Here is a 22,923-nt window from a genome sequence, read left to right as displayed (position 1 = left end):
AGCCCCTTAACCACCGATCTTTTTTTAAATTGTACTTATTTTTCTTTTACGTGTATGGGTGTTCTGCCTACATGATGTCTGTGCCACATGCCCACAGAGGTCAGAAAGAGTTGGATTTGCTAGAACAGGAGTTACAAATGATTGTGTGCTGCCATGTTGGTGCTGGAGACTGTCTATAAGAGTCTTAACCACTTAGTCATCTCTCCAGCCGTTAATTACTCCTCTGATGCCCTTCTCCACGCCCACAGCGACCAGTCACATCCAGATCACTCACGCCAGGATGGGACACAACATTGTCCCCTCTCAGAGACTCCTGCCCCCAACCAGACACATACCTTGAGGGCCACAGTAGAGCGGCCAAGCATCAGCTCTGCACTTGCCAATTGAGTCATCTTAGACAATCATCCACCCTCACGGAACCTCAAGTTCCTCTCGTTATGAGGGAGAAGGCCAAACATGGTGGTGAACCCCTAAAATCCCAGTATTTATGAGGCTGCGTGAGGCAGGATGACTGATGTTAGTTCAAAGCCAGCCAGGGCTACATAGTGAACACTAGCGTGCAATATAGAACCTCTTTATCAAAAAAGAAAGGGGGCGGGGCGGAGAGATGGCTTAGCGGTTAAGAGCACTGACTGCTCTTCCAGAGGTCCTGAGTTCAATTCCCAGCAACCACGTGGTGGCTCACAACCACCTATACTGAGATCTAGTGCCCTCTTCTGGCCTACAGGCAGAATACTGTATAAATAAATAAATCTTAAAAAAAAAAAAAAAAAAAGAAGAGTGGGTCTATGATGATGCTGAAGTCGGAGACCAGCTCTGACAAAAATACCACTTACCAGGGTAGGGGCATGAGGACTAGAAAAATAGTAAAGAGAATGAAGATGCAAATAAAATAATAAAACAGAAAGCATAAGATAGTATGGGGAGGGAGTTCTAGCGAATACTGAAATCCGCCAGCGTTTAATCTTCCAGACAGTTTTATTCCCCAATACAACATAAAAGACTGCTTTAATATGACACAAAGGACAATAAGAACAGTTACTTGCCTCAATACTCGAGACATCAAGTTGTTAGCATTCTATTGTTTATGCAGTGAACCCACCCTAGACCAAGTATCCTAAAGGCAGCCACTCCCAAAGTCAAGCCTCCTATTGCAAAAGAAGGCGCAGAAGTAGCTTGAATTTCCTGACCATTGGTCAGAGTGGAGTGGATCTACCTGTATGGGCCATGTTAATGTCAAAGAAACCAAGTAACCCCACCCTAGGTCAGGGTGTATAGCCACACTTGTCAACAACTTTGAACAAGCTAAAACTCTCTGATCTTCAGACAAGGTGAAAATAGGCTCACATTTTTGGGCCTCCACAATTCCTCCCTTTTTATTAATTTTAATAAAGCCTGAGCTTCTGCTATAGGACAGCAGTGCCTGCCTTAGGTGAACACTTTCCCATTTTCCAGATTTACTCATCTTCAGTACATGCATTCCACTCACGCATGCCCATGTCTTAGGGGGAAAAGGCTCAAACCCATCTCTGACTGCCGGCCTCTGTAAGCAGAGGGTTAAGGGAGACAGCCTCTCTTGGTGCTCTGTGCCTTTGAGCCAACATTTTGTCAAGAGGGTTTACCAAAAATGAGATAACCGTGTGCAAGCAGATGATGCTTTGTAATAAAATGATCCTATGGCTACAGCATCTCCTAATCAAAGGAGTGGAGGATCACCAGGGGTGGGGGTGCCTTTTTGAATTGGTCTAAAGTGTTTCTTAGCAGTAGTCAGCTGTATCAAAATCTAAATCTGTCTTATCAAATATGTCCAATTTAAGAATTCATTGGAAATGTCAAACTTCTCTTAGACAAGTCTTTACCCTATTCTAATCATTAACATCTTACTATGAACTAAAGTAGTTACACTTTATGGTCAATGCCATAATTCTAGGGTGGAAATTAACGATAAACACAAATTGTCAAATCCCCAATTTTCTTAAATCTGTTCTAGTCAAAAGACAAGAAAAGGTTTTTCTGATGGGTGAGAGTCCAATTGCAATGCTGCTTTTAAATAACTGTCCCAGTCTCTGAGCAGCAGCAATAAACCCTTAGGCTATCCTCCTCATCTCTAAAGAGGGCCTTTGGTCACTCCTTTTTCTCCATAACAAGTCCTTTTTCCCCAGAGGGGAAAACTGAGGTCTCAGTTTTCAGGTTCTTTCAACATTTCAATAGCAGACAATCCAAATTCGGTGTCCCAAAGTATAAAACAGCCAAATGTTCAGTCTGCATTTCTGGTCTGGCTCCAATGTAAACAGGACTCACTAGGTCTGAAAGTTTGTGCAGCAAGTCCATCAAGAGGCTGGAAATCACCAGCCGTCACCACGATCTTCTTTCCCTTCTCAGACTGCAGCATGATGGAGGTCAGGAACATTGGCTCAGGTACCCTTTCCTCAGCCTGCAGCCTAGTATGAGGAAGTCAGGAACACAGACTGTCACTCTGACTCTCTGTGGGGGCGTTAGCAGCTATGATGTCATTGGGGCTGGCACTCTTCTTCTGGACACATCGAACCAGACATTCTGGAAGCTATCTTGCTTGATCCTCATCCTGTGAAAAAATACAGACATGCTCTCAGTCCCATATTCACACAGGGTCAGGCCCTCTCCATAATCCAGTGCAAGGGTCTCTCCACCTTGCTTTAGCAAAAGTCATCTTGGTGCCATCATGCTGAAATCTGTCCGTGGCAGAGTGCTCATGGACTTCTGTATTCAAGAAATTATATTCAAGAATACGTGGCTTAAGGCAGTATATGGCAGTTGAGGATATAATTCTCCTGTTTTTATCTTTTGAAGTTGTGTTTTCAAGGAGCCATGGGCACGCTCCACAATTCCATGTCCTTGGGGATTATAAGGAAGACCTGTTTTATGTTTGATATTCTATTGGGAGCAAAATTGATTAAATGCTTTACTAACATATCAGGACTCATTATCCATCTTTATGATTTTTAGGGTTCCCATGTATGAGAAGTGTTTTAAGCAATGAGTTATTACATGCTGAGTAACTTCCCCAGTTTGTGCAGTGGCCATCAAGAATCCTGAATATGTATTGCCACATGTCTATATCTTAATTTGCCAAACTCTGCGATATGAGTAACATCCATTTGCCATAAGTGATTAGGAAGTAGTCCTGAGGTATTTACTCCCAGATGAGGTACAGATAAATACTGTGGGTATATATTACATTGCTTAACAATTTGGCGAGCAGCTTCTCTTGTTAATCTAAATTGTTTTCTTAAACTTATACTATTTTGACGATACAGAGCATGTGATCACTGAGCAAGCTCAACCTGAGATAGAGTGATTCGTTTTATAAGCTTGTCAGCTAAAGCATTACCTTCAGTCAGTGGACCAGGAAGATTTGAATGCGCTCTAACATACCCTACAAAGCATGGCAACTTTTTTTTCTTTGTTGTATGACATTTTGAATTTGCTGGAATAGCATTTTAACTTGCTTATTACTAGTCCCAATATGTGGGATGGTTTCTAGGACTCGAAGAGCAATAAAAATATATTGACTGTCAGTATATAGATTAAATGCCTTATCTGAAGGAAGCTGAAACACTATAGCAACAGCTCACAGCTCAACTATCAACCAAGGCTGGTTCTATTTGCATTACATGTCCTTCTCCATTAACAACACATGCAGTTCTTTTATTGGAAGAACCATTTGAAAAAAAAAAGCATCCTTTAAGGGATCTTTTGTTATAACTTTTGGAAAAATAAAGGAATACAGATGTGCAAATTGCAGCAATGGATCAGCTGGGAAAAGATTATTAATCTGGCCTTTAAATTGAGCAAACACAATTACCCAAAAATTATTATTTTGAAATAACCAATCAATCTGTTGCTTAGTATAATGGAAGTTGATCATCGTAGGTTTTTTTGTTAATCTGAGCCACCTCTCCAGTCCTGTAAGCTATGTTTTTAATTTAAGTTGCAAGTCTGCCTAGCCGACAGGCTTAACTTGCTCATATGCATTTTAAAAGACATTTGACTGGGCCTGGAGTTGTAGTTTTTTGAGGTTACCTTTTTGTAGCTTGGCTGCCAGGTTGGGAACCTTGATTTGGGTTCGTAGTTCAAGCTGGGCCGAGCAGCTGAGTGGAAGTAATGCTCTCCACTGCTTGGCCAAGTACTTTTTTGAAAGCCGGTCCCTCATCGCCTGTTGTGCATGGGCAGGGCACAGGCTACATTCGGTGCCCCCACACACACACACACAAACTGTGACTGACTGGCAAATTTAGTTCAGGATTTCAGGTGCCTGCCATTGTAGTGGCTCTGAGACTGCCATGTCCACAAGCTTAGGCCGGTATAGTCATGCTGATTTCCTTTATTACCTCTGCTTATTTATTTTAAATCTTGTAATTATAAATCCTGAATCCTCTCCTCTGTTAAAAAAACATAGATTTATCCACAGGCTTCTTGGCTCATGGGCATTGGCTCATGGCCTCTAGGCATTTTCATTGAAGGCTCTGAGTGCTGACTGTGGGAGGTAAAGCCCTTCAAACTTTTCTGTCTCTCTCCTTTCTTGGCTCCCCCACACAGTGTGGGTCAGACTCGGCTGGCTACAGCATGTTTTCATGGACTGCTACAATCAGTGGTAACTCAGGCCATTGCTGGGCCACACACCATACCGCCATCATTTTCCCCACCGGCTCAGCAGCGGCAAAGGCTGCGGCTTGGTGACCACAGCATTATAACTTGTCAGGGGGCAAAGGTCAGGCTGCACTTTGGCCTCTCCAAGTCCTGGATCACCCTGAAGGTGCCGGTGGGTGCTCTGCCAATGAGGGGGAGGGAATATACTATTTGCAAGCTCTAAAAATATCTGCCTTTGGTTTTCTCCCACTTTAGTTCCCCTAGCTATCAAAATACATCCAAGCAACCTGCACCGATAGTTGAATACTATTTCCTTGTCCTATATTGACAAATATTATTTACAAGTTTCACTCCCAATTTTCCCCGCCTCTTTTTCCTTTTTTATTATCTATGAGTATTTATTTTTGATCACTCATTACTTACCTCTATGCCTGTGGTGTCATTTTCCTCATGCAGGATCCCTCGTGTACTCCCTTGTACACTGGCCACACTTTTGTGCATTTTGGGGTTTACCTGTCGCCCTAGGTTGGGCGCCATTTGTCAGAGACCAACTCGGACAAAAATACCACTTACCAGGGTCTAGAAAAATAGTAAAGAGAATGAAGACCTCCACAGATTGACATGCAAAGCAGGCCTCGGTACATTACACACACAGGAAGGACGCAGACCTCTGTGTGCAGGGGGGGGGGGGGTCTTTTTTTTTCAAAGATTTTTTTTTTTAAGATTTATTTATTTTGTTTACAATATTCTGTCTGCATGTATACCTGCAGGCCAGAAGAGGGCACCAGATTTCATTACAGATGGTTGTGACCCATCATGTGGTTGCTGGGAATTGAACTCAAGACCTCCGGAAGAGCAATCAGTGCTCTTAACCTCTGAGCCATCTCTCCAGCCCCAGGGGTGTCTTTATCCTGCTAGAAACACACGGGTCCTTTCATTTCCTTCCTTAGGGCCCCAGGCTGGGGTCTGCTGGTCTCCACTCCTCTACCTACTGATGTCTCAGGGCTCACTCTCCCAGCAAATAGGCTCACAACCCGACCAGTTCCCCGTGAGCCAAGTGAAGATGGACGCTCTAATCATTGTCGCTGTTTAGCAGGCAGCAGCCACGGCTACAGCTGAGACAGCTGTACCACACGGCCTCTTCAGCCAGACAGAAGCACTGACCTGGAGATCCGACCTGAGGCTCAGCCAATCTTCTCTGGAAGAGGCCTGGGGACAGGGCTCTCCTGCGCCCCAGGCAGACCCTGCATCTGATTCTGAGGACCCTCCCCTCCAAGAGTTACAAACGTTAAAATGCACCTGTGGCCCTCATTCAATGTAACTCTTCTTCCGCTTAAACTAGACAGGCCTCATTGACTTGCTTTTGAAGTTACCCGACTATGAGCAACTCGTGTAGTTTAGAACTGGCTACAACTGCGATCGTGCTGTGGAGTCCTGAGTGTTTGCCAAAAACCCAGTTTACAAATTGTTTTCAAATATGATGACATTTGTATGGATACTAAGATTAGCAAATATTGAAACTGACACTCTATTTTCTTTAAACATTTGTTAGTTTCAGTTTCTCTTTTTTTCTTATTTTACAGCCTCCAAAGTTGTAGCTCCACAGCTTTGCTTGAGCTTTTTGGAAGTTCACTCCTCAGGTCTACATCCACAGCCAGGGCTCCTTCCTGGGTCACCCCAACTCCAGACACTGCCGGAGACCCTGTGGCGTCTACCTGCAGAGACCACCTACCCCAGGACATCAACCAGGCAATGCTGAGCAACTTTACTCCTATTTAGAAAACAAGGTGAATTGCTGAACATTACATGTGAGTTAATATTTAAGTTCTATTGGACTTTCCTTGAATAAATTCACCTATGAGGCAATAGTGTGACTGGGTTTGGATGAGCACACGAAATGTCCCCCGTTTTTCTCCAGGTCCCCAGGAGGGGGCGCCCAGAGAGCAGCCCAGACTACCGTCGGCTTGACTTCACTCTGGGCCAGCCCAGGGCAGCAAGGAGGGAGATTCTTCTGCTGTTGGCAGGTGCCATTTGGGGCATTCTAAAGCACTGATTGTAAGTCAGCCGCCAACCATTCCCCTATCCTGCAAACAAAAGGCAGTTTCTGCCCCAGCCAGGACTACACAATGAGTTCAAGGCTAGCCTTTGGAGGCTGGTAAGATGCTGCCTCCCCCAGGAGGGGTCCACACTCATCTCACAAGCAGACCACAGGGAGGGACTGGCAGGGAGACTGTATGGGAGGTCTGGAAAGGCAGAGAACAAACAAGGAAAGGGCTTTGGTTAGCTTTATCAAGTGAAAGAGATATCTTAAACCTGGTAATTCTCTGATGGGCTTGTAGGTTAGGGTGAGAATCTCGAGTCTTGTGCAAACCCAAGATGAAGCTTAACCGAAATCTTACCGACTGCTTTAAAGCCAATGGCGGGGAGAATCCAGCATGAGGAAAGTACTATGGATAAAAGCCCGTAGGCACAGAGAAGGAAGGATCTTGCCCGTGATCACACGGACCAGGAGTACAGCTAAAGCCCAGGTGTTTTGGCCCACAGTGCATAGCGAGTCCCTCACCCCAGGCCAACTATCTTTTTACATTTTGAGCATCCGTGCCCATACACACGACACGGTGTGCACACATACCATGGCGCATGTGCTGGAGGACAGTTTTCAAGAACCAGCTTTCCCTTCCAAGGATCCACCCAGGGCAGTCTTGGCAGCAAGCGCCTTTACCCACTGAGCCATTTCACAAGCCCAGGCTCAGTTATTCTTAACACAGAAAAGTTATGACAGTAAACCATGGAATAGGGCACAGCAACAAAATTTATATTTATAGATTTTCTTTTTATTTTTTGAGACACGGTTTCTCTATGTAGCTGTCCTGAAACTCAATTTGTAGACCAGGCTGGCCTCGAACTCACAGAGATTCACCTGCCTCTGCCTCCTACGTGCTGGCATTAAAGATGTGCACCTGGCTTATAGATTATTTTAATGAAACGTTAAAGATATGTTAATGTTTTTAAAGCAGATTTATATACAATATAATCTCCATTCAAAGAAATCACTTGAATTTAGAGTATGGTGACACACAGCTGTAACCCCAGCATGAGGAAGAGCGTGTAGAATCGTGAACTGAAGGCTGCCTGAGCTGCATAGGAGACTGTCTAAAAAACAAAAAAAACCCCAAAGACTACTTTCGAAAAAGAAGTGGGAATGGCAAGATGACTCAGTAAATGATTGCTGCCACGCCTGACTCAGCTCCATGTCCAGGACCCCCGTGGAGGACGGAGAGAACCAAACTGACCGCTACATACACTCATGACAAGAACACATCGAGGGTGCATGCGCGTGCATGCGTGTGCACACACACACGCAAAATAAATGTAATAAAAATTTTTTGAAAAGAACTAGAAGGAAGGGGGCTGGAGAGATGGCTCAGTGGTTAGGAGCATTGTGTGCTCTTCCAAGGGACCCGAGTTCAATTCCCGGCAACCACATGGTGGCTCACAACCATCTGTGATGAGGGCTGGTGTCCTCTTCTGGCCTGCAGACATATATGCAAACAGAATAGTGTGTGCATAGTAGATAAATAAATAAAAAAAAAGAACTAGAAGGAAAACATAAATATGTAAAATAGATTCATGCATACACATAGCTCAAGTATGCTCGTTATAAACACTTGGTAAAATTGGTATAGGCAAGAATATGATTTTTACTTCCTACTTTCCTGTATTAAAAATTTTCTTTAATTCGGTCATTTTATTTATATGTATGTTTCTGCTTTATGCCCCTAGAAGAACCCCAGGATCTTCCCTCCCGTGTATTTTCGTCTTAATTCATGGTTTGTGCTGCCATCTGGGGCTGTCAGGACAACGAAACCAAGCTGACAGGGCGCGAGTAGATTATTCCGCCTGTTTTTCCTAGGTCTCCGAGCTGCACATCACATTTGGGACCATGCCACGCTTGTTTCACCTGGCAGCGAGGTTCATTTTCCCTGCTCTGTGATCAGCAATGACTGCCAACAGAGCCATGCTTTTTCCTGTTAGGAGCCAGGTGACGACTCTGGAGCACGTGCAGGTAAGGATGGGATGTGTCTCTTCAGCACCACTTACACTCTTGAGAGCATCACCGGGAAATGCATGTGCCCCATTCTGTCGTGCAGAGAAGTTCCTTTCCTTTTTAGTTAGTAAAACCTTCCTGACCTTTGAAATGTTAGTTGTTCCTGGGCTGCGCGTGCAGAAAAGCTCCTTTCCTTTTTAGTTAGTAAAACCTTCCTTACCTTTGAAATGTTAGTTGTTCCTGGGCTGCGCGTGCAGCTCACTAACCTAGAGTATGAAAGGTCTGGCATTCTGTCCCTGGAACCACAAAACCAAATTCCAAAAAGGAAAAAGATTCACTTGTTGTTGTTTTGTTTTTTTCTTTTTTCTTTTTCTTTCTTTTCTTTTCTTTTCTTTTTTTTTTTTTTTTTTTTTTTTGATTTTCGAGACAGGGTTTCTCTGTAGCTTTTTTGGTTCCTATCCTGGAACTAGCTCTTGTAGACCAGGCTGGCCTCGAATTCAGAGATCCCCCTGCCTCTGCCTCCTGAGTGCTGGGATTAAAGACGTGCGCCACCACTGCCCAGTGGTTCACTGTTGATAAATGTTTGAAAGAGAATTTTCTGCAAAACTGAAAACCAAAGTCCAGTTGTTACAAAACTGGAAAGGTGGCTAAGAACCGTTTTTGTTGGTTAGCGGTGTACTGAGGGCTGGGCCTCAGCACTGAGAAAAGCCGGGCGAGAATATGAAAAGAAGGATTTGCCTTAATTACAAATTCAGCGAAAGAATATGGAGTCCTCAGTGCCGGTGTGGGGCGGGCAGGGCTGGCCTTCAAGGCACGGTCTACACCTACTAAGCCTGTTTGCCCGATTTCACAAAGTTAGCTCCCCTCATTCTTGGAAAGCATTGTTTTGGGGGGGTGCAGACAAGGCCCAGCAAGGTGTGTAGAACTTATCTCCAGTCTGTTGCTATCCCTTTCTACCTCCACAGCCCATTTCAATAAGCAGAAATTAGTTTTTTTGGCGTGGTTTTGTTGTTGGTTGGTTGGGTCAGCCTTCCGCTCATGCCCAAACTCCAGCATTCAATACAGATATGTAAATGACTAAAATGAATTGGCTAGGAGCCAGTGAGAGTCAGGAAGGTAAACAGAGCTGCATTGGGTCTCTGGGGCACTGCTGCAGTCTGAGGCCAGATGCAGACGAGCCCTCCTACCTGCTCAGAGTCAGGGGTTAGGGAGTGGAGGCTGCTGCCAGTCTTCATGGACTCCCAGCCAGGCCCTCCATCATAATGGTTTGCAATTCTGAAGCAGGAAGCCCTTAGTACCTCTCCAGCAGCCGTGCAAGCATCTGTTGCCTATGCAGGAAATACCCTGTGCTGTTCAGGGCCGGTTCTACTTCCTATTTATTTATTTATTTATTTATTTATTTATTTATTTATTTATTTTGTGTTTCAAAACAGGGTTTCTCTGTAGCTTTGGAGCCTGTCCTGGAACTATCTCTATAGACCATGTTGGCCTCAAACTCACAGAGATCCGCCTACCTCTGCCTCCCGAGTGCTAGGATCAAAGGTGTACTTCCCTTCTTCACACGCCAATGGACTCTAGCACCTTAGAGGCAAAGAGATGTCCTGCAAACCGTACCACAAACTTGGGGTGGAAAGTGAACTGCTAGAGAGGGGTTCAAACACCAGCAGCTCCAGCTCCTTGCAATACAATCTGACAGTCTCACCACACCTACCACAGGCCTCAGGCAGACATGTAGGGGCATATGTTCCCACCTGCCATGCAGTCCCTTAGAGGCTGCACAGGAGGCACGATGTGGAAGCGTGCCGTCCTTCCAAGCTGGTGTGACAAGAATACACCATGGACCCGGAGCCACCTGTCCCCTTCAGAAGGGACAAACTGGGTAATAGCGCAGTGGGCATCTTTCTCCTGCTGATACCCTGGTCTCTGTGCAAACACACTAATCCACTTCATCCATGTCGTGCGCCTCAGAATGTACTGCACGTCATAGCTGTGACAACACACCCACACACGACCCAAGCACTCAGAAGTTGTCGGCAGGACCGCCACCAGCCTTTGTTAGACAGCAGCCCAGGCTGTACTCCATCCAGAGTACCTTGCCACTTACCACCCTTTCCCTTCCAACAGAGACCTTCGCATGCCTAATTACTTAAATAATCTTTATTTCTCATGCACTAGGAAAATGGGTCATATGAAACACTGTTCTTCATAGCAAAGGCCTTGGTCTAGAACATAACACAGAAGGCTAACTGGGATCTGGGCCTGGCCAAAGACCTGGGAACCTCCGAAGGTGGTACCACCCCCAGGGCTAACGGCAGGCCCAGCACCCTCCAATTGTACACACAGATCAGGGCAGCTGCCCGTTCCCACAGGGGCACAAGGGAGCTGGTAACAGAGGGACATGTGGAGTGGGGAGGAACAGAGGAGGCAGTGACTTGGCAGGGGCAGTGGTCCAGGCCTCCAGGGCCATGAGCAAGCCAAAGCCTACTCTGCCTAGCACAGACACCGAGCAGCCAGTGCCACAACAGAGGGACCATAAGCCCCTCCTGACTGCCCCATGGCCACATAAACAAGAAGGGACCACAACTTGAACTCTAGTCAAAGCCTGGATTTGCCGAGGTAGGGCTCCGGAGGCTAACAGGGCTAACACCACACAACTATCTCAAGCCCCTGTGGACACTGAAGACACCATAGGACAGCCAGACCTCTGACAATCCTGGGACGGGTCATTAGCAGGGCCAGCCCTAAATCTCAGTCATCAGGTACCACCTGAGCCAAGACGGCAGTGAAACAGATTCCTGGACTTGCTTTCATTGAGGTGGCCCAGAGGCAAGGCCTGGTCAAAGACATGCAGGACGGAAACAGAGAACAGAGACATGCAGAGACCACACCAGGTGGAAGGAGGCCAATCACAGACACGATCAAGTCGCTGAGATGGGCGAGCACTGCACGGACCAGGTTCACTAAGGCCCCGGGCTCATGACAAGGCCCACTTCCTCTGGGATGGTCTCCAGCGTCTCACTCTGGATGGCCTGTGTGATAAGCGCCAGCTCCTGGCACAGGGTCTCATGGCGGTAGCCTACTCGGATGTCTGGCACGTTGGTGCGGCGGATGTCATTGCCCTCGGGGCCCTCCTTGGTATAGTTGGGTCCCAGCCAGTGGCTTTTTACCTGCAGAGGGTGTGATGTGGGTGATAAGCTGAAGCTGCAGGGAGATCCAATCATCATACGGACACAACCGGGACCCCAAAACAAAGGATGACAAAGAGGTGACACCCAGCCCCGGGGAAGGTTGCGTATCATACCTTGTGGGAGAAGCCACTCATGAGCACACTGTTCCGAGCCAGTTCACACATGTCGCAGGAGCTGAGCTTCCACACCTGAGTGGCAATGCTGTACTCCTCCATCAGGGGTTCCTGCACAGGCCAGGCTCCTTGAGAGAGGCATCCGGTCCCTGCAGCCTCTCCCTCCTTTAAGGGCTTAGCTAACAGTTGCAATGCTCCACCAGCAAGGGGCAGCACAGACCCAGAGAAACCCAGGGATCCCTGAGACACCCACCCGCCCAAAGCCAACTGCTGACGTGGGTCTGACCTTGGTGAAGTGGAACTGCAGGGGATCATCCGTGGACAGCGAAACCATGAGGCCGCGGGACAAGTACTCGGGTAGAGGGTTCCGGTGGTAGCTGAGGAACAGGCTGTTGTTGCTGAGCGGGGACATGGCGATGCCGATCTGAGCCAGGTAATATAGGTACTGCAGGACAGGGGCCTGGGGAGGTAGGAGGAAAGGAGGAGTTGTCGGGAGGCTTCAGTGCTGGGAGGGAGTACTGGTTCTGGGGAGCAGGGGAAGGGGGCTCCAGGTTGGGTCTCACATAAGAATAGTAAATCCAAGCTGGGCTCTCCGCTAGGGGATGGGTGGGAAGAGCTAAATATATAGGGAGGAAGGAATGTGATCTCATGGCTGGGTGAGGAGGAGAAGCAGGAGGGCAAAGAGCTGCATGTGGAGGCTGGGGGTGTAGACCCTGACCTTACGCAGGAGCAGCCCGTGGGAGATGTTCTCGGCCAGCATGAAGGCTGACACCAGGTGGTGGATGGGCCCAGCCTCCCCGCAGTGCGGCCTCAGCACAAACGTGTGGAAACCCCTCTGCCTGAGGGGTATGAAGACACAGTCAGTTCCAGAGCCCGGGCACACCTAAGCTCACCTGACCCCGGATCCCATACCACCGGCACACACGTGCCCTCTAGCTAGTGGCTGTGGGGGCCTAGGATGGAGGACAGGGGCAGATTCTCCACTAGAGGGGATAACAAATGAAGCCTATGGGCACAGAAAGAGCCCAGGCAGGAGGAGCCCCCCCAGGGCAATGTGAGTCAGGGCACTAGCGGCCTCCGCTCAGGGCGCTCAGAAGCAAGGCAAGCGGAGGGTCAGCACCCCTGGGATAAGCACCTGCGCAGATGGTTCAACACGGCCATGTTAGCAAAGGTGTAATACAGGTAGTAGGCGTAGGGTGGGTTGTCCTCCTCCACCCAGGCTTCCGGGAGGGGACTCTCCAGGTTGAAGACGTGGTTCTCCGGCTTGGACTCATCATCCACACTGTCAAAACCATCCACCTGGCAGACAGCTGGTGGTCAGTCCGAGGGCCACAGCTGGGCCCTCACCCAGCTAGCCTGCCCCCGCCCTGGCCACTGCTCACGTGCTCCAGAAACAGGTGCAGCTCTGGGTGGCTGGCAGGGTGCACGGTAGCCTCAAACAGTGGCAGAAAGATGTTCTCCAGCATCTCTTGGAAGTTGGCCAGCTGGCCCTTGGTGCGGTACACGTCACTACAGGGAAGACAGGACACAAGCAGATGCAGGGCCAGCAGCAGGACAGCAAGGGGCAGAGCTGTCATGAGGAGCACCAGCCTGAACCACAGTGGGAAGGTGGGACATCCGGAGAGACCAGGCTGGACAGACCGTAGCCCTGGGGCTTCCTCCCACTCTAAGGGACACTCACAAGAGGCGGGGCACCTGCACCAGCCAGCGCACATTGGGAGAGTGCACTTTGTGCACCACTGCCCAGCGTGCCAGCTTGTCCCACTCGTCCCTCGAGCGCCCGTAGATGGACAGCCGGAGCTCTGCGTTCTGGTATTTGCTCTCCTCCAGGTCTGACATCACCTCCTAGACAGCAGAAGCAACACAGCAGGTTCCTCCTGGCCCAGGGAACCCAGCACAGGTGTTCCTCAGGCCTCCTGCCTCCCCGCTCCTGGCACTGGAGCCCTCCTACACGTGGGCTCTAGCTCAGTAGGGCAGCTGCTCCATACCTTGATGATATGAGCAAAGTACTTCCCAGAAATCTTGTTGTCGGTTTTGATGAAGATCTCGCGGAGGACAGACTCCCCGATAGGGTTGTATTTAGCATTGAATTTATCAAATCGGTGGAAGGTATTCCTGTCCTGGAGGAGATGGGAAGGCCGAGGTCACACCCCTAATCCCTGGCCCTAGTGCCGACCCAACACCCCAGCCCCTGGGACATACCGCATGCACGTCCAGTGTGTCCACGCTGAGGTCATAGGCCGTGAGGTTCATGCTCTCGAAGACCTCCCGCAGGGTCTGCTCACGGCCCTGCTCAACATGCACGATCTCCTCCAGATGCCGCTTCATCGCCCGCTTGATGAAGCGCAGCAGATGCTTCTGGTTCATGCAGGATGAGGCATGGATGTGCGTGTCCACCTGCAGCAGAGAGGGACCGCGGGGTCCACCAAGGGCTAGGGCTTTGCTACTTCAGCACATGAGGACTACAGTAGTGATCCCCTGAACCCACATAAATGCCAGGGGTATGCAGCAGTCTACCTATAATCTTAATGTGAGGATGGCAGAGGCAAGGGAGACACAAAATAAACCTAGACTAGTCGGAGCAACAAACTCTGGATTCAAGCGAGAAACTCTGTCCATGTTAACTTTGGCTTCCCCACCATGTGTGTAAGTGCGCACAGGCATGTGCACATGCATGCACACATGCACAGACACATACACACACACTATGACCATGTACTTGCAAGCATGCATAAACATATGCACACATACCACACAAACAAATGCAAAGTTGGGGAGAGAGGGCTCAGCAGGTGAAGGCGCCTGCCACCGAACCTGACAAGCCACTCCCCAGGACCCAGAGGGCAGAAGAGGAGAAAGGACTTCTGGGAGGTTTTCCTCAGCCTCCACATGCCCACACCCATAGACACACACAATTACATAACTGGAACGTAGTAATTTTTTACAAGAAATGTCCATGGCCAAAACGGGGTACAAGAGGGCTCTCCATATTGACTGTTGGGGGGCGAGGGGAGAACCCCAGTCTTGGGAGGAGATGCATCAGGACACAAAGACCACAAGCTGAGGGCCCACCTTCCGGATATTGTAGAAGTCCCGGTGGGGCACTTTCTTCTGAGCAGCCAGTTCCTTCATCTCGTTGAGCAGAACATGCATCTGGAATTTGGAGCTCAGGTACTGCAGCCGGCGGTAGCAGAATGACTTTCTGGGCAAGAAGGAAGAAGAGAAAGACTCAGCTCCTGATGGAGGTTCCTGGGAAGGGCGAAGGCAGGAGGCAGGAGCGTACAGAGTAAGGGCAGCAGACTAGGAATACATGACTCGGGAGTGGCAGGAGACAAGTGACACTTGTCTGGGGCAGGGCAGGGCAGGGCGAGGCTGGAAGATCTGGGCTCTGAGGTGGGACAGGTGGAAACTTACATGGGTCCATTGATAATCAGGGCCATCAGCACATTGACGTCAGCAACAAACTCCTGTAGGTCAGGGTACGGAAGTTCTACCTCTGGACAGCTAGCATGTGGGAAGCTCAGGTGAGGAGAGCAAGGCAAGCCACCTGGCCCCTCTCCCAAGCCAATTCCCTATGGTACACCCCAGCACACACCACACCCCTCTTACTGCTCATCAGGATCCCTGCGGGTGTAGACATGCACCACACCACGCACCATGCGCAGGCCCAAGCCCAGGTCCCCAGGCATGGTGCTAGGCTCACAGTGCTCATACGGGTGCTGCTCCAGGGCCGGGGGGTGCACCGGGGCATCTGCAAAGGGGAGAGCGGGGGAAGATTCAGGGCCAGGAAGCTTCAGAGCCTGCAGCTGCCTAGTCTGTGGGGTCCATAGCAAGGGATGTCAAAGGCTACAAAAGAGCAGCTATGGGCCCCAACCTCCACCCTGCCTGACAGCAAGAAGCCAGAAAGCCTGGGTGCGGGGAAATGCAGGCAGGGCAGAAGCGCCCAGGCTCCAAGCCTAGGCACCCAGGGCAGTTGGGGTCTGGGGAGGGACGGGAGCTCCCACCAGCAGACACAGGGGTATCAGGGCTCTGCTCATAGGTTCGCGTCTCCAGGGGCTTCTCAGCCAGCTGCTGCAGATAGCGGCGGGTGGTGGGGCAGAAGCTTTGCAGGGCCAGGGCCATGTACTTCTCCCGGATGAAGAGTGCCCGCACCACACTTTTGGCTGCATCTAACAGGTCTGTGAATGGTACCTGAAGACAAGGACAGACAGTCACTTTCTCTGGTCACTGTCCACACTCAGGCTTATAATACTCACCCTTTGGCCATCCCCAGACTGCACACTGCTGACCCCCAGTTTCAAAGGCCTCGAGCCCAGGACTACCCAGCCCTCTCCAGTCCCAGCACCTCTGACACTCCAGGCACCAGAAGAAAGATGCACTCTCTAGCTCCTGCTCTCTAGCTCCCGCCAGTTCCCCAGGCCAGAACTCTCTAGAACCCAAGGCTTCACTTCACACTCACCCCACACTTCTCCTCCCCAGAGATGATGACCCGCTGAAATTCCCGTTCCAGTACCGCATCGCGCTCCCAAGGACCCCTGTCGCCCTGTCCCTCTCCTTGCTCCTTGTAGAGCCTATGAGAAAGGAAGACAGAAGGGGTTGAGACAGCCACAGTACAGACCCCAGCTCCACAGGCCCCGCGCATGCCCCCTTCCTTCCTCACTGTAAGTCCGAGTCACTGTCTGTCTTCAGGAAATCTTGCTTGGCCCGAAGCAGGATATCTGGCTCCAGCCTAGAGGTGAGAGGAAAAGGGTATGGTAAAGCAAGACCAGAGGCTGCAGCAGCCGGGTCCCAGCCTGTGCCAGCTGCTCTGCACACACTGCCACAGGTGGTCCTCACGGGCAGGGCTGTGGACCCTGGGCTGCTCGCAGCCCACTTCAGAGACGAGAAAGCAGTTCCAGAAGTAAGTTTATCCTGCAGACTCTAAACCTCCCAGAAGATGGAATGAGCATGGCCTGGCTCCAGAGAATGTGCTCTGTGCTGCCTCCCCAGTGAACCTCAAAGGGACAAAGGGACAGGGGAGAGGCAGGAGCAGGCTCACTTGACATCCTGGCTGATCTGCCGCTCCAGCCGCTGCCTCCGCTCCTCCAGCTGCTCGATGGGGCTGGCCTCTGGGAATTCATAAGGGGCGCTGCGGAGCTCACTCTCAGCCAGTGAGCGGCTGAACAGCTCCTGGTACCAAGGAGGGAACGAGAAAGGTCAGGCGGCCATGCTTTCAAGCCCTCTGTCCCCCACCCCCCCACAGAGTCTGGGCAAGGGGTGTGGGCAGGAGGCAAGGTTCCTGGGCAAGGCTTAGGGTCAGGGACAGCCAAGAATGAGGTGAGAAGGGGTGGGGTGCCCAGTGATACCTCAGCGATCTCCTTGCATTTGCCATCCATAGACGTGCGAAGGTCGAGTGGGAAGTGCTTGAGGCCGGGGGCAGTGCCCGGCAGGGAACGGGCAGACTGCAGCGGAGAGGACCCCAGACTACCCCGAGCTTCTGTAGAGACAGTGATGCCAGGGTCAAGGGGAGGAGGGGTAGGACCTATCTAGGAAGCCAAGAGCCCGTTCTCACCCTGGGGCCAGAACCTATTAAAAGCCAGGGCCTAGACACTGGGCAATATATCCACTGAGACAGAAGAGCAGCCATGTGGGGCTCCCAAAGGAACCCATCCACATCTACACAGAGGCCCGTCACCACCCCAGCCTCAGGGATGAGGTCCTGCGCCTGCCTATAAAGCAAATGAATCAACTCTGCGATAAGAACTTGAGGTGGGGGTGGCCCCTCCCTTAGACCAGGAGGATCTATCTGCATGGGACTACTTCCCAGAAAGGGGTGCACATCGCGTGCGCGCACACACACACACACACACACACACACACACACACACACACACGGCACTCATTTAGGACCAGTGGCCACACTAAGGATCGTCAGCTTCTAGCGCACAAACCCAGATCAGATCCGCCCCTGGCCTAACAGGTCCTTCACAAACAAGAACAGGGCGGCCGTCTTCTCTCCTAGACCTGCAAGGCACAGGCAAGTACAGCAGACACTCTGAGAAGCAACTATCCAAGAAGAGGACCTGGTTGCTAAGGCGCCCTCTCTCCCCATGGGGGCCTGTCCTCTCTCGAGGACCCCAGAGCTGCCATGGCTGCCCCACCCACTGCTAGCTGTCCTGAAGGGAGCGACCACAGTCTATGCCACTTGGAGACACTAGCATCTGGGCTGGAGGCCCTACGGAAGGCCCTGGGAAAGGAAAAGTTGGAAGCCAGGGGTCTTTCTACTCCAACCAGGGCAGAACAACTCTTCATGGGCCCCACCACGGAGCTAACACTAACGGTCTGAAGCAGCTAGTCTCCTGGACGGCCTGCGACCCCAGCCCACCAGGAAGGACCCAGATAGGTCATTCAACAGTCTTAGCCTCCTCCTGCAGGAAGCTGTTTACAGACCCTCGGTTCTCCCAGCCAGCTGGAGAAGATGCAGCCATCCTTCCAGAACCCTCTTCCCCACCTCCACTCTGTCTTAGAAAAGGACTCGGAGGCTCTGTCTAGGTAGTATGCCTTATGGTCTTTGCACCTACTTCCTAGTATTCCAGGTACAGTCCCAAAGCTGGACGAAGAAAGAGAAAGGAGCTTAACCTAGATCAGGACCCAGCTACTGACTTGCCGTGGTCCCTACTGGCACCCTACCTGCGGAGTTCAAGAGTGTTCTGGTAGCAGCCCCGTGCCCCTTGCCTGCCTGTTTGCCTTGTGAAGCTGCAGTCAGTCCCCCAGGACAGCTCAGGGGCTGGCATGGGCTGTACCAAGTGCGGCTATAAGCAGGGGAGACCCTGGGATGGCCCCAAGTAGGGGGCTGGGAGAGTTCAAGGGAGTTCAGAAACCCAGAGGAGAACTCTAACAGAACCTTAACCTCTTCAGTGCCAGCGAGGTCCACCTCGATGCAGGGATCTCAACAGGGAGAAACAAGACAGGCTGATATGGCCAAGCAAGGCAGTCTGAAAAGGAGGGGCCAAGTCTCCTTAAAACCACAGTCCTAGGGGACAGAAAGTAGACACAGTCTGGCTGTCCAAACGGTACGAGAAGAGACAAGAACGGAGACCAGCCATCCTCCCCTGGGCCCTGAGCCTCTGGGCAGTTACCTCTGTCCACCAGTCTTTTGTGCCCTGACTATGAGCTCTTCGGGAGAGATAAGGTCTTTGCTACATGCAAAAGCTGGCTGGTAGTTGGACCACCGGTTGAATCTGGATAGGAGCTAGTTACAGAGGCTTCTTGGCCTCCACGCCAGTCCCAAGCCCACTGTCAGGGTAGGAACAACCTATTCAAGAAGACTACCTTGGAATATGGGAGCAGCATTTGGGAGACACACAGAACTCTACTTTTGTTTATTTGCTTGTCTTAACCTCTGAACACAGGCTATAAGTGGGTCAGAAGTGGCCTTGTCCTACCTGGCCCCAGCCCCAGGACTCATAGGGGAATGTCCTACAAGTGTTCTGTAAAGCTTAGGGCCCTGAGTCCAGGAGACTGCAATCAGAAATTCCTGGGATGCTCCAAACACTTCCCACATGGAGCTCCTTCAGCCAGGAGGGTGAGAGGGCCTCTGAGCCCAGTACAGGGACAAGGCTGCTAATTAGAAAGAGCAAGAACAGAAAGGAGCTTTGTAGGGGTGATGAGGTGATACCATTTCTCCCTTGCAAGAGCACAGAATAGGTAACGATCAACCACTACCTACCCAACCCAGGTTTCAAAGTCTTTGATTATCAAGAACCCAGATCCTAGACCAGGCAGTGGTGGTACACATCTTTAAACCCAGCACACAGGAGCCAGAGACAAGGAGGATCTCTGCGTTTGAGGCTAGTCTGGTCTACAGAGTGAATTCCAGGACAGCCAAGGCTATACACAGAAACCCTGTCTCAAAAACCAAACAAATAAAAAGAATCCAGATCCGGATCCTATCCATCCTCTTAAATACATTTGGGGGTTTTGTTTTCTGTCTTTTTCATTACTGGGACCACACTGAGGCCTTGTGTGTGCTCAACCCTCACCCCTTTCTCTTTTTCTCTAAGGCAGGATCTTACTAAGGTGTCCAGGCATACCTGGAACACATGATCCTCCTGCCTCAGCTTCCCAAGTAGCTAATGACAGGTGTGCATCACACATCCAGCCACCAGCCACTTCTGCGTCCCTGAAAGCAGACCTCAGAGCTGCAGAAATGAAGTCAAAAGCCCTCATTTTAAACCCTTTATTGTCAGGTAACCCTGGGCCTACGCAGCAGAGCTGGATGAGCCGCCAGGGTTCCAGAAGCCAGAGTCATCTTCCCAATCTGTCACATGACTACAAACACTACTAGACTCACCAGAGGGGACACACTGGCAACAACCTCCACATTCCCTCAGGCCAGGTCCTGTCTCCCTGGCCCGGAGCCATAAGTTGGCATCACAACATGACATATACAGCCCAAAGCCAAGAGGGGACCACACCATCAGCTCCAGGATTCTGGTGCCTAGTCTCTCCTCTTGACTAGGAGTCCCCCCCCCCCATTATCAAGACTGCTTCACTAGGTCTTGACCCCTGGGACAAGATGCTCTCAGGGTCTAACCACCCAAGGGTCTCTGGTTCAGCCACAGAGTAACCAGCGCAGCCCCAGAGCACACACTTGGAAGACACAGATCTGAGCACACAGCCTAGCACAGTACAAAGCCCTAGTCGGGCATCTTCCGCAGCCTAAGAACAAGCTAGAGGAGGGTGGCCAGGGTGTAAATACAGCTACTAGGGGTTAACAACAATCACCAAAAGGTCTTTCTTTAGCCAGAACACTTGAGCGTGGGGGACACCCTCACCCCTGGAAGCACAAACTCTAGTAGCTGAGTTCTCACCAGGACAGACAGTCAGCAGCACACAATCAGCCGCCAATGGTGCAGAGATACCCACAAAATAGGAGCCAAACCCAAGGGTGCAAGGTACACAGCCCACTAGGCATCCCAAGGACTCCCGCTCTCCGGAAGAGACTCACAACACAGACCAGGAACAGGCACACAGCAAGGATAGTAGCAATTGAGCCCTAGCTCCCTATGTGCCAGCAATGCATGACCCCAGATGTCAAAGTCCGCCACTCTCACCAACGAGGGAGTTCTAGATCTAGGGTCTTGGAAAGCGTTAACAACGTGAGCCTGCCTTGCCTAGGCACAGGCACCAAACACGGTAGCCAGTCCGCAAAGCAGGCAGTCCCACACCCTCCCCACTCCATTCACATACACTTCACACGCCGTCTTAGCATCTGCACAAGCAGACACGTGTGCACAGACGACTCTCCCGCACCCACATCCACACCCACTCCTTGTTACGGAGGGCAGCATCCCTGACATGGAAACCTCAGGCACCCCCTCCCGGCCCCCTCTCTCCGCCATGGAAACCAGCTAGTCAGCCCTGGAACCGAGGTTAGAGAGGCATCATTGCAGAGAGGGTGCTGCAGAAGGGGGCCCCTCTCTGAGGCACCAGGTGACCTGGAGGAGTCCATGCCTGAAGCCAAGAACACTTACCTGGAGCAGCAGCGGAAGCTTGCAGGCTGGCCCGCTTCTTAAAGGGATATTTGGACTTGGACTTGCTTGGGCCAGGATAGGATGCCATGGCTGGGGCCAAGGCGACAGCAGAGGAACCTCACCGGCTGAGGCCAAGCTCTCTTACATCCAACCCCTTCCTCCGCCCCGCCCCCAGCGGGAGTGACTGATGCAGGAAGCAGCGCCCCGCCAGCGGAAGAGGCCCTGGCCACGATTTCTGATGTTGTCTAGGCAACCTCGGGGAGTGGGGCCTCCATCCTGCCCCTTATCCCTCCCTTCCCACTCCAGTCCCTAGAGTGACGTGACTGATGGTAACGCGGACTGGGGTGGGGGGTGCAAAGAAAACAGATGGAGCAGCGCCAGCTCTCAGCTCTGCACCACCCCTCACCCCACCTCGCGAGCCCTCATCCCTTGCCAAAGCTTCAAGGCAAAGAAGCCAAAGTCCAGGCTAGGCTGGTCCGGCCAACCAGAGCGAAAAATAATAAGCAAAAATACAGCCTGAGCTTCTCCAAACTCAAAACCCATTTCCTCCAGGGACAAGGCAAGCGTATTCATGAAAACCCAGCGCCTCTGAGGTAGAGCCCACACTCTACTCCATCTGACCCCTGCTCTAGGGACAGCTCAGCTCTGGGAGAAGGAGGCTGAACGAAGAATTCGAGCCCGGGAGGGAGGGGCCTGTCTTGGGAAAATTCCACTGACTGGCAGACGCTGCCTCCTAGGAAGACAGGAAGAGCAGGAGGCACGGTCCTGTCTGCGGTGTGTGGCAAAGACCCCAGACTCTGCCTGCACACTCAAGCTCTGCTTCCCAGACCCTTCTAGGATCTGCTCACATCCCCTAGGTCTTGCAGGCTGTGCCAAGACCCTCACGCTCGCTCTTGTCACCCGGACCAAGGCACCTCTGTCCCGGGATCTCTGTATCACCAAAACACGCGCCCCACGCTTACCTGAGGCCATACTGCCCGAGTCCCGAGTGGTACCAGGGAGGCTGCCTAGCAAAGTCTGCCCAGCGGGAAAGCCCGGCTGGGGTGAAGGGAGAGGGCCCCACCGGGGCGAGGTCGCGCCACTGGCCCCTGCACCCGCACTGAGAGGCGGGAAGGCAGTTTTTCAAAATGGCCAGCTGGCCGAAGGCGGACTCCGCCGACTTCTGCCGCCAGAATGACCTCAGGAGACCCTGGAGTCGCGACCCCGCAGCCCGCACTCAAGAGGAAGCCGGCCACGTGCTCCGCAGAAAACCGGACCCGGAATTCGCCTACGGTTCTTTCACTACTTTCTGGGCATCAATTAGCGACCCGAACCCCGTGGCCGAGCTGCGGAGGAGTCACGCAACAGGTGCGACCCCGCCTAAACCTTCCCGGACGCGCGCCAACCTCGCTTGCCCCAGGCCCCGCCAAGTCTGCGGCCACGCCCCGCTC

At 51.3% G+C, this 22,923-nt stretch overlaps 1 protein-coding gene across 4 annotated transcripts; it reads right to left on the bottom strand.

The window, feature by feature from the left end:
• Positions 1-10,819: 10,819 nt before the first annotated feature.
• On the bottom strand, positions 10,820-22,719 carry Ampd2 (adenosine monophosphate deaminase 2). 4 transcript variants are annotated; one of them, XM_075981620.1, is made up of 18 exons: positions 21,494-22,719; positions 17,324-17,454; positions 17,017-17,147; positions 16,639-16,707; positions 16,438-16,549; positions 15,983-16,169; positions 15,588-15,729; positions 15,393-15,482; positions 15,051-15,180; positions 14,181-14,375; positions 13,967-14,098; positions 13,660-13,823; positions 13,361-13,487; positions 13,114-13,277; positions 12,697-12,817; positions 12,265-12,438; positions 11,979-12,089; positions 10,820-11,844 (listed from the first exon to the last, which is right to left on the bottom strand). In XM_075981620.1, the coding sequence occupies exons 1-18, from the start codon at positions 21,579-21,581 to the stop codon at positions 11,638-11,640; spliced, it is 2,475 nt and encodes an 824-aa protein (XP_075837735.1). In that variant the 5' UTR covers positions 21,582-22,719; the 3' UTR covers positions 10,820-11,637. The 4 variants fall into 4 exon arrangements, with proteins under 4 accessions (XP_075837735.1, XP_075837737.1, XP_075837738.1 ...); XM_075981622.1 differs by having other exon boundaries at positions 22,456-22,719; XM_075981623.1 differs by having other exon boundaries at positions 17,324-17,451; positions 22,456-22,568.
• Positions 22,720-22,923: the final 204 nt, after the last annotated feature.

The sequence above is a fragment of the Microtus pennsylvanicus genome, chromosome 7 (assembly GCF_037038515.1).
Source record: "Microtus pennsylvanicus isolate mMicPen1 chromosome 7, mMicPen1.hap1, whole genome shotgun sequence".
Lineage (NCBI taxonomy): Eukaryota > Metazoa > Chordata > Mammalia > Rodentia > Cricetidae > Microtus > Microtus pennsylvanicus.
This window is presented reverse-complemented; position numbering and strand designations above follow the sequence as displayed.

Bases quoted from the DNA above. Each gene is read 5' to 3' on its own strand.
- Ampd2 (XM_075981620.1), bottom strand. From the start codon at position 21,581: ATGGCATCCTATCCTGGCCCAAGCAAGTCCAAGTCCAAATATCCCTTT. The intron at 15,730-15,982 runs GTGGGAGCTCCC...TCCCCTTTGCAG, and splicing joins TGATACCCCTGTGTCTGCTG to ATGCCCCGGTGCACCCCCCG. The intron at 15,483-15,587 runs GTAAGAGGGGTG...CCCACATGCTAG, and splicing joins CGCAGGGATCCTGATGAGCA to CTGTCCAGAGGTAGAACTTC.